The sequence below is a fragment of the Mugil cephalus genome, chromosome 2 (assembly GCF_022458985.1).
Source record: "Mugil cephalus isolate CIBA_MC_2020 chromosome 2, CIBA_Mcephalus_1.1, whole genome shotgun sequence".
Taxonomy (NCBI): Eukaryota; Metazoa; Chordata; class Actinopteri; order Mugiliformes; family Mugilidae; genus Mugil; species Mugil cephalus.
This window is the reverse complement of record NC_061771.1, coordinates 4,765,755-4,777,390: the sequence shown is the minus strand read 5'-3', so window position 1 is coordinate 4,777,390 and position 11,636 is coordinate 4,765,755. Positions and strand designations below refer to the sequence as shown.

The 11,636-nt window shown below is 41.3% G+C and overlaps 1 protein-coding gene across 1 annotated transcript; it reads right to left on the bottom strand.

Moving 5' to 3' along the window:
* Positions 1-592: 592 nt before the first annotated feature.
* tdrd7a (tudor domain containing 7 a) lies at positions 593-11,556 on the bottom strand. The gene is made up of 23 exons (XM_047578674.1): positions 11,193-11,556; positions 10,546-10,764; positions 10,285-10,429; positions 10,064-10,175; positions 9,871-9,957; positions 9,551-9,588; positions 8,841-8,881; positions 8,533-8,703; positions 7,499-8,269; positions 6,750-6,946; positions 5,916-6,108; positions 5,518-5,629; positions 4,813-5,024; positions 4,421-4,555; positions 3,895-3,978; positions 3,642-3,776; positions 3,304-3,414; positions 2,984-3,155; positions 2,633-2,775; positions 2,184-2,368; positions 1,667-1,827; positions 955-1,258; positions 593-889 (listed from the first exon to the last, which is right to left on the bottom strand). The coding sequence occupies exons 2-22, from the start codon at positions 10,747-10,749 to the stop codon at positions 1,026-1,028; spliced, it is 3,642 nt and encodes a 1,213-aa protein (XP_047434630.1). The 5' UTR covers positions 10,750-10,764; positions 11,193-11,556; the 3' UTR covers positions 593-889; positions 955-1,025.
* Between the last annotated feature and the right edge of the window lie 80 nt (positions 11,557-11,636).

Sequence of the window (11,636 nt, the reverse complement as noted above, 5' to 3'; positions counted from 1 at the left end):
TCTCCCGTCTTGTCTCCATGATGTTAAGAAAACCTCGACCGTTCAGTGTTCTCCTGATGGTGGATTCATGAACATTAACCTTAGTCAATGTGAGAGGTCTTTAATTGCTCAGAAGGTACCTTGGTTCCTCTGTGACCTCTCAGATTATTACACATCTTGTTCTTGAAGTCAACCTGTAGAGTCGAAGACGTCTTATATCTCCTTTGTTCCCAATCTGCCTGACTGTGGATTTTTTTTTTTTTTTTTTTAAACACAACAACCACTGAGTAACACCAGAGTCTCACTACATTACCTGGAAAGACTCCTGAACTCATGACGTTTAATTTGGCCTTGAAATAAATTTATAATCATAGAGGTACACCTGCAGATCTGGACGTACAATTCGTTTTCCTGATTTAAGAAACAAGCATAAAAATCTGCTGATGTTTTGAGTGATTTTTAGGTAGAAATGTAGAAAGTTTGGAGGGGTTGCAAATACTTTTAAGTGGCACTGTATATTAAAAAGCTGCAACTTCAATACCTCAAGGCAGTGTTCATTATGACCTGAATATGTAAAAGGTATCACCCTGAAAAGAACTTTGACCCAACTAAGAACAGTCCCATAGTTTATATTTTAAGTAATCAACTTCAAGTCAAAGAATAAACTCCACAGTCCTCATCCTACATGTTGGAAACAACCACTCTAACAAAAATATAGTATGTGCACATATGAATAGAAAAATAATACAAAGACGCTTTAAGCACTCAGTATATAAAGCACAGCAAACAAACCAAAACCATGGGATAGTAGTCATAACCAACACAAAACATGCTACACATTTATTTTAACTTGAAGGAACGGAAAGTGTTGCTGAATTAACACCAGTTAGGTTTGTTTCAAAATGATAATAATTGCAACATCTTCAGCGTGATTTTTCACTTATAGACAATGAATAGAACCATTAAATAACTGGGGCAGGTTCAAAGCCTGGGTTTAATGAGTCACACTAACAGTCCAAGAGTCAGGCGAGCCTCATGGACACATCCTAGGCAGCTGAAGACAGTTCACCATCGATGTCAGCCATGATGGTGTGAACCCAAAGGTCCCTGTCCTCCAGTGTAGTGTCCACCAGGTAAACTGTTAGCTTGCGCTCCCACGGCTCACATTTAGCCTCTGACATTTCCTGCACACTCTCCACCAGAGCTACCAGCGCTCGCTTCTCCACGTGGTTCCTGAAGAGCATAGAGGCCTCCTCTGACCACTGGTGCTGTATCACACCTTGATGATGAACAGAAAAATAGGGCATCAGTATTAAGGTGCTCTCGGCCGTGTTATCCAAGATGGATAAATGATTGAGAAACAAATAAAAAAAAAAAAAAAAAATGAGAAACTAAAATTCCGTGAGGCCTGAAAGTGTGTGGAAGCATTTTGGATTAAAAAGTATTATTACAGATGTTCTTCAAAAACTAAAGCCATATGCAAGATGTGCCAACAAGAGTTTAAGTATTGTGAAAATGCCTCAGTTTACCAAAACTAATAACGACACTAGTGTTGTTGACCTGTATTTTATACCTAGGCAAAGTTGTTTTGAAACTGACATGTCTAAATGAGTAGATATTAAATGTATGGAGCATCTCCAGGTTGATGCATACCAACCAGTAAACCTTGAGAAACAGACTGACTTACCTGCCAGTTGTGCAGTGACAGTCTGAAAGGGCAGCTGTCTGAATTCTTCTATCAGCGGCCGGATGGAGCTACTGTGGACCAGCTCATGTTTACCGCGGTCCAGCTCGTAGACAGAAACCAACCCATTGGACAGAAAGCCCTTCACCTGCACCCGGTGCCAGCTAGGTAGAGGCAGGGATCCATTAAGCCATCAACCATCAGACAGCAGCAGTTGCTTATTTTTACATTTGGGTTATCAAAACAGCACAAAAGAGACTGCAAAGGCCTTAATAAGACCATTTACAAATAATTTAAGCATAATCTTACATAACACAGCAGTGTAATTACATATTTTGTGGATCAACTATGAAGTTTATCTAACGTGTCATTAGTTATGATCACTGTGAGTCTAGATACATGAGAACACAATCTGTGATGAAAGAAAGAGTCTGATGGAACTGAATAATGCTTAAAAGCTCGGCACGCCCTTCCAGCAGCCATGTATCTGTGTTTGTGGCGTCATTCACTGGTCACTTACTCTTTGTCTATCTTGGCAGCATAGAGGCCTCCTTTCTGGATGTCTGTGGTTGTGTTCGTCTGGTTATAATAAAGGATCATCTCCCCCATCAACACTACCAGCTTATGCAGGCCCTCCCATGGCTGCAGCACAAAGTAACCAGGGTGACACGCAACTGACACAAACACGTCAATAGTCTGACCAGGCTGAAAGGAAAACAGGAAAAATATCATATACCTCTTGTTTCAAGTTTTGACTGAATATCTGATTCAGTTTGGCTTACAAGGCACTGAAACATTTGGTTTTCAACTTTCAAAGTCTGGTGATGGTGGACTGATGCAAACATGCTGACAACGTTTACATTGAGACATAATACAAAAATCCAATATTCAGGAACAGACTTGATCAGAAGATGCATACACATCCACCTCGGATGAATACTAAATACTCTTTTGGCCCCAGTCACAAACCTGGGGGAGCTCCAGTGGAGGAGGAACTGTCAGTGGCTGCACTCCAGTTTTAGTCGCGGCCTCTTCCTCTGTTCTGTGACATGGCTGGGCTGAGGCCTTGATAACGCTGCTCAGAGACAACCCCTCAACTAGAGCAGTGAGACCTACAAATGTAGGACACACAAATCACACTGTAAAAGTTGAGAGTAGGCACTTCAACTGCACAGTCACAGCTTCATTCCAAAAGGTGCTTAAAAACAAATCCAAAACAACAAATACCTCTCACTGTCCAAATAACTGTATAAAAACAAATGGTATTGGTGGGAAGTGTCTCAAACCCAGAGTGGATTACGTTTCTGTGTGCAGTACTACCTGAATCCCCACTGCTGCTGCTGCTGGTTACATTCTTAGATGTGAGTTTCTGCCACAACTCTGACTGGGCTAGTTGATGGTTGACGCTCTTTTGCAGCTCCTGACTGTCAACACCAATGAACAGGTACATATAGACCAGCTTGTCCCCTTTATGTTGGTCTAACTTCAAGATCTAAAACGATGGAAGGAAAGTGGAAGACAAAGGCAACTTATTCAAGGTTTGAGACCTTATGGTTAATGTGACTGCTTTACACAGTTGCACTATAATTATGATCACATGATTAATACACCTTTGACATGGTTTTACAAGATGAGATTACCTTCATTTTACAGTCTCCAGAGACAAGGACAGCCTCCTTAAGCCAAAGAACAGCCTCTGGGCTCCAGTCTCCTTCCGGAACTGTGAGGTCAGCCAGGCGACATTTAATAGCCTAACGAGAACACATTGATGCATGTTTACATGTATGAAATCCTTCATTTCCTTTCCTCCCAGTGTCCCCTGACACATGCCTGACTTCTCTGCTGATCCAAAGAGCATGTATCTTTGAAAAACATATCACAGATGACTGACTGAAACTTTAAATACTATGTACAGAAACATCGACCGAGATGCATCCATTCCCAAACCGAGCCACACAGTCACACACAAACTACAGACCTGTGGTGGGATGACAGTGAAGCTTTGGAGAAAAGGAGGCGGGATCTCTCGAAGATCTGTGACTTCTACTGTTGTAGAAACACCCAGGTCAATGAAGGAAATCTCCATCACTCTGTTTCCATACATGTTGGTAATCTGCAAACAAAAGCAAAGTGAGTGACTAAGAATACACCTGGAAGTGTACGGACACAATAACTTAAGGCTTTTAATGTCAGTTATTTATGTAAATGAGAGATCATGCTTCTGTTTTCACCTCTGCTCTGGCCCAGTTTCCTTTGTGGCGGGCTAGACAGAACTTGCCACTGAAAGGTCTGGACACAAGAGACTCCGACGTAATCTAGTGGGAGAAAATCGAACAATGCAATTATGAAAAACTTCTCTGATTCCAGACAGTAGGCAAAGGAGGCACTGGGCAGCCAGGTAAAAACCGTGGAGGCCATTCACCTGGATCCATCATTCGACCATCAGCCTCAGGAGATCTGGACCTTATTTTAGATACAGATTTGAAAAACACTCCCCTAAGTCTTAATGAATCAGTAATGAGTTTGGCTTGGTTTTCAGAATAATTTTGATAGCAGGGGAACTTAAGGGGAAATTAAGTTACCAGAATGGGATTCTTCATTATCAAGAATTTTAAGGAGGAAATACAATTTTGTAGTTCTATGTAGCACACATAAGTGAGAATAATCACCATTTCAACCCATGCCAAAGCTTATTCTTGTTTTCCTCTAACCTAAATGTTAAGATGAATGGAAATATTCATATACTCTGAGGTCTACCTGGGACTTGAAGTATGCATCTGTTTCTTCCAGTAACTTGTTCAGTCTTGCAGTTCCTCTAGAGGGCAGCAGGCAGTGTATGAGTCCATCTGGACATACATTTGTGACACACACATCTCCATAGGTAACATTTACCTACAGGCAACGAGAGAGATAATTGTTAGAAAATGTTAGGGAAATGTATAAAACATGACTGAGGGCTAACATGTTTCTGCTTTGGTTGACTGAATGAAACACACAGCTACTGCAGCACAAGAAAGACCAATGGGAGAATGGTATAACAGCACCACTCAGTGGTAAAGTCAAGTTCTGACATGGACCACAGATAAGCTCTTAGTCCTATTTAATAGTGCATTAAAAATTGGCTCCTCCTTAGCACCATGTAAACGTACAGTCAGAGGGTTGTTCATGGTCTTGTCCTGAAGAGCCTTAAGGCAGGCGGAGTTTATGTTGACGTCGTCATCCTGAGATGTATCATAAAAGACAGCTGCAGGAATCTCATTCTGTTGACACGGCTCCAATGTTTCCATCAGCAGGATCTTTCCAACTGCCAATTTTTCCAGGGAGGATAGTAGCAATAGATGCGAGCTGAATCCCTCCAGTCCTAACAAGAGGACGAAGCGAGATGCAGAAAACAATGATGACTTGTAGGTGCAATCAGGACTGGAAATATTTAGACACTGACAGAATTTACACAATCATCACTGTAGATTTGAAATGAACCGTCTCTTTTTTGTTCTAAGTTTTGAATTCAGTAAGTGAAACGCGTACTTGAGTGGGATCGACTGACTTGACCATAGCAAAATATTCACATTCTTTACAGTTCTTTCAAAAGGCCTGGTTGGCTTTCACAGTATGTTTCGGCGGTTTTCCATCTGTACTTGGAAGCACAGTGCAATCATCTTTGCTTCACTTGGCTGAAGCTGATCAGATAGTGTATCCCTACACTTCACAATTCATCCAGCCACAGTTGTAAGAGCTGTAATTCCTAAACCCTCTCACAAAGGATATAAATACTCAAACCAAATTAAGGCTGATAGTGCCCTTTTGTTCATCCGTATTAGTTACATTAGGTCATTTTCTAAGCTTCTATGTACCTGCGACCCTGACATTTGTGGCTTGAAAGGGCAGAGAGAGGAAATCCTGGTGGAGCTCTAGCAGATGATTCTCACTGGTCTCCACAGAAAAGCCGTAGTCCATGTAGTAAACCTGACAGATAAAAGGCCTTCAGTTACATAGTAATGACTCATGCAAGACTACAGTACGTCTTCTACCAACAGCAAGGAAACCGTCATAAGCTGTGTTCGAGGTTGGAGACAGAATCCTCCAAAGTGGATTTACATCAATTTTGCGCTGAAGTGCTAAAAACAGGTATTCCCACATATTGAATTGTTTTTGCCTTTTTAACTGAAGCTTTAAGTGTTGCAATTAAATGTACCGTTAATAAACTGTTTTAAAATAAAAACAATCCGACAAGTAAGTAAAACCAAGTTACCTTGATCTTCCCAGGGGCTACGACCTTCATGACCTGTGCTCTGGCAAACTCTTGTCCTTCCGCCCCTCTGACTGCTACCAGCTGACCCACAGTGGGGCTAGTCAGAGGACGCTGTGTGGGGCTTTGGTTGTAGAACGAATGCATGACTTCCTCCATGGCTTCCTGGGCATTGGAGTAGTTCTCACCTACATACCTGAGCAGAGACATTATCAAAATATGCACAGCGAGTTCAGAAGCAGCAACCTAAATAATGCTTTTACACAAGGAAAACAAAAAATAACACAGTACAGAAGATGCATTCAGAGCTGATGTAGCTGCTCATAGTTTATATTTATATTGTTGACACTGAAAACTACTCTTCAGCAACACAAGACAGTGTTAATTGTGTACAAATGAAAAAAGGAGAAGTCGGGTGCGGGGTACGTGATAGTGTGGCACATTAATACAATACAGAGTAAAGCAACAGAATGTTAAACAGCAACTTGCAATAATATGTATGCAACCTGGTGTGTACAGAAAAAACATATTTCCTTTTGTGCCACATTTAAAATGAAATTTAGAAAATGAAATAGCATGTATAATTGTTCAACAGCTTTTAGTAACACTGCTTGTAAATTATTTCTTGACTGGCATTGTCATTCACTGCTGTTTCAAAAAAACTTGCTGTTGCCTGACTGAACTTGGCGTTAAGAGTCTGTGATGTTGCAAATTATTCTTGAAAGTGTTATTCATTTGCCAGTTTTCAGTTCCATTCACCTATATTAAAAATAATGTTTCTGACTTCAGCAACAATTGAACATACATCGAGGTTTGCATGAATAACGTGCGTCATACCTTATAGTCACAGCATTGCTGCTCTTGGCCTCAGTAACCAGTACTGAGGGGTACTGCTCTGAGGGAAGAACCAGACAGGGAGGAACCACGGGACCCAGGACCTCCAGGCCAGAGGGGAGGGGATAGCTGCTGCACTGTTGGCTTTCTTGGCCGTTAGCGGGTCCCATATCTGCTCTGCTGGAGTTATACAAGATGGCCTGCACGTAGAGAGGCACATCACCAACAAATACATAGTACTTATAAAAGCAAGTCATTATTACACATTCATTCATTTTGCTTTTTATTGCACGATTAATGCTGCACAATCGGTTAACTGTAGTTTAGGAAATCAGGAAGTGATTAAAGCAGCTTTAACACTGTGGAAACAAGCAGAATCTGAAGAGCGATCCAAGTTCACCGTTCCACCCTGGCGATGGCAGTAATATATCATGTAGAATGTAGAAAACTGCCAAAACTTAAATAAGCAAGCGGAAACGAATAATTATTTTTTTTTTAAAAGGCAGGTTCTGCTTCCAAAGTCCTACCAGGACTTATTTTCACTTTTCACAAGTTAACCCAGTTACTGTCAGCTCAAGCTAGATAAACTGCAACAGCCAAGTCTGAACAACAATATCCTGGACCACATTTGTCACGGTTTTGAATTGTTTAGTAACACACATTTGTATATTTCTCACTCATGACTTATCCTTTGTGTTTAAAAAATATCTGTTGTACATTGAATTACATCGTCTGCACCATCTTCTCCTCACCTTCTGCTTGTCATGAGGCAACGGGTACTCCACATTGCATATATCAAGCAAAAGAGACAAGTTGTCCAGAACATACTGGGGGAACGGTGTCTTGTATGTGTCCATAAAAAGTGTCGGCAAAGCATGGGCCCACAGACCATGGCTGTACTTTGACAGAAGCTCTTTTATCCTCTGACGCACCTCAGCTGTCACAACGACAGTAGAAGAGGGAGGACAGGGGGCAGGATGGGAAGGCTGAGGCGATGTGACCTTCAAAAGAGGTAAAATGTCACGGTCAGGTTGGAGGAAGGTGGAGGAAGCTACTGCAGGAGAGTTGGTGGATGTGAGGGAAGGCTGTGTGGGGGATAAGGGCTCGGTGTGTTGGCCATGGCCGATTGTAGCTGTAGGTAAAATGTGATCCTCTTTACATCCACCGCTAGCACGGACTGCACGATCGATATGCGAGGGAAGTCGGGGAGCAACAGCTGGGTTTTTGGCAGGGCTTCGTAATTTGACTGCAGAGACATCAGGTTGTGGAGGAAAAACGAAGGTGGCCTTAGACAACAGGCTTTTTGGAGAAACTCTGGGTTGAGGAACAGGAGATGGGAAGAGAGGTGTAGAAAGTGGAAGTGCTGAGGGATTTGAAGAAACGGCATCAGTGACGGGGCTTATGTTGACGGGTGATGCTGGACAGGAGTTGACGGCGCTTTTTGAAGGGACTGTAGCGGGCTTTGGAGTCAAAGGAGGATAGATGAGCCGGTCAGCTCGGTTGGTGATGGAAGGTTGCTCCACCTGTGGAATCCAAGATTTGCGAGAGAAATACTGGAAATTAAGTTGTTGCATAGCCATTAAATCCCTAAAAAAAGGTTTTTGTTACCGACATATCCAAATAATACAATTTCCTAAATGACAAGATACTGGAAGCAACTGAAACGGGATTGCAGCAGCTGCTTCATAAAAGAAGTGAAAATAACAACTCATTTAATGAACTGCAGTTTGTAGATAAAGATAAAGGCATGTAGACACGTTTTAACACATCAAGGATGTGGACTCACCATACAGATGTCTGTCCACTTTTCCATGTCTTTGAGAACCTGAGGATGTAGCTTCTGATTGTACATTTTACTGTAGACCTCTGACAGTTTTGACATCCACAGACCATTGCAGTACTTCTTCAGGAGCTGAGATATTCTGCTCTGCACTAGTTGCACGTCGTACGTACTAAACTGTACAAAGAGATTGAATGTTACTTGTGGTACGTTACTAAGTACCTTGTCTGACAATGCAAATTTATCTACTGAGATAATCCAAAAACAGCTGCACTGCCCTTCTAATACTGACAAAAGTTAAGATTTTTTTGTACCTGGGATTGACTGGGTCTGGATACATGTTCAGGAGACATCTCTGAAAGAAGGCGCAAAGAAGAAGCAATGACCAATAACGGTGATATCTCATCAATCTCCTCACTGATATTTGGCTGGTTGTTAGGTAATCTGGTTTCCATATTTCAATTATTTTGTATCGTGTTAGTGGTGTGGTCATATAATACAGACTCTAATACAGCTTTTCCAGTGATACACAGGTCACTCAACTGTGTCTTTTGATACATTTCCAGAAAAATTATTATTGGCCCACTATCTGTCCAATAATTCTAATTATAGTCATTTTGTTTGTTTTTACTGTTAAAGTGTCTCTGCTTTATGTTTTGCATTCGTCCTTTATTTTGAAGCACTTTGAGCCGTTTCAACTACAAATGTACAAAATAAATTTGACTTATTCCCTGCATTAACTGCATGCAAATGCAAAGTTGACAAAAAGTCACAGTTCTATGAGACACTGACTGAACATCACTCATGTTAACTTCCGTCTACTTATGGCAACTGCACAGGTGAATACTACAGAATGTGATTCTGTGTTAACAAGATTCACAGTATCAACTATTTTGGCTTGAAATTCAGTGCATATTCCTTCAGTATCTTTGATACTCTTCTTTTTTAAACCCGCATTATATTGAGACTCAAAAAGAATTAACTGTGAACCTTATTAAAACACAATGAAGGGGTTCTCGTGTACCTGTGGGATTCCTGGGGTTCACCACTTCCTTCTCTCTCCTGTTGACAACATAGTAAGATTTATGCACAGTGGTCTTTTCATGAAATCTGTCACTAAATGCACATGTTTTGCTTCTGTTCCAGATAAAGTAAGCTCTGGCCATTCAAGTGCTTCTAATAATTTTCTATGAAGCAACCACATATTTTTAAAAGCAGTGAGAAAGACAGAACAACGATACTACTGATGCGTTAAAACAACTGCATATGCACTTTTTGTTTCACGACTACCTGAAAGTACAGAACAACCAGGTCATTAAGACAATTTCCTCTATTGTTGCCCACCTGTTGCAATCCTGCTTTACAGATGGTTGAGGAGCTGGTGGTCGGTGTTCAACCGGGGTGATAACGCTTAACTTCTGATCCAACTGCCTGACATGCAAAGAAACACAAAAAGCTTTTGTTTTGATGATGACCACAAGCTGAAAGTGTAGCTACTACTTGTGATTTCTCGACAAACAATACTGATATTGCCTACCTGTAGTCTCCTGAGGCACTGAAGCCTCGCTGGCCCCCATGGAGCAAAGGACGATTTACTGGAGACTTGGTACAACCCGCGGAGGGTTGGCGGAGACAGGATCTTGGTTTTACTGAAGACGCACAATAGGACAATAGATCAAATTTAACTGAAGTAGAAAAATGCGAGATCGAACTGTGGTTTAAGAGACAAATCTGTTCCAAATAATATGTGTCTCCTACTATTGAGCATGTAGGGGTTGGATGGTTTGAATCTCATCTTGCAGTTGACGACTTGGGAGTGACCAGCTTTCTTGGAGCTCTTCTGCCTGGCAACCAGCTCAGCAATGTGGGCCGTCTCTTTACACACTGCAGCGTAGCACTTCAACTAGGGAGCAAACGTTTATTAATAGAGAAATTATCATTATAGATTTGAAAATATACTTTCTGACCTAACCATTTCAGACTGAATCAAATACCTAAGAGGTAAGCTCTGGTACTCACCTCACCCTTGCAGAACTCTAAGCGCACCACAGAGGGAATGGTCCTGAGGTAGTCCTCCAGCTTTGTGAAACCAAGCTTCTTCAGCGGGATACTCTCTCCGCATAGTGACCGATAGTCTGACTGGAGGCTGGTAATAGACACGCCACCCTTGCTGGACTGGAGTACAGCCCTCAACATTTTCTTTATAGACTCGGTGTCTGACATCTTGGTAGGCAAAGACTGACACAGAAACAACGCGCTAGTTAAAAAATCTAAGAAAAATATCCAAGACAGGAGCCAACTTGAGCATGTTGTTCATTAGTCCCCTAAATGTCTTTCCCCAGAGTACTGTATTTCTGTTTAGCTGTCATACTGTCAGTGTAACACGAGCAACCATTCAAAGACACCAACAAACAAAAACATGATGGCGACCAATGAGATTTTTCCATTTTCTTGCTTCGTGCTTCTGAAGGTGTTTTACAGTTTCAGTTAATTTGAAACTTGTCTCGTACACTTTTTTACACAATGCAAAGCTACTATTGATATATATTTTTTGAAAAGCCTAGTTTCAGACGATAAAAAACAAAATCAAAAAAAACATCTGGGTTCACTTTGGGAAAGGCAACATTTAAACGGCGAGTAACATTTAATCAACAGAAATGTCTTACCTCCGTCTTCAAGTTAAGTTGGCAGGCCTCCAGTTTTTCAAACTCTCAAATACTAAAGTAAACTGGATTCAGGCAAAAACTTAAAGATCGGGAGTCGCGTGTGTCCAAATCCACATGGAAGAGTTGGCTAACGGCTAACCGTTGGCTGGAGCTGCTTTGCAGCTAGTGGTGAAAATTACTTGCCGTTTCGGCCCAAAGTCGATCCTTCGTACACTATCCGATGTTGTGTACACTGTCTAATGGTGTTACTTCGAATTAAACGATATTTCCAAGTTTAAAGTTACCTGAGTAATTTGAAGTAGCTAGCTAAACGCTATTGAACGTCTTCTCTCAACGCTAACATCACGCGCATGCTCACGACAACAAGTTCAAATTCAATCCAGTACTTCCTGTTAGTTAGTAAATTTAGTGATTAATTAGCATTTATTTATTTTAAAAAAGTAA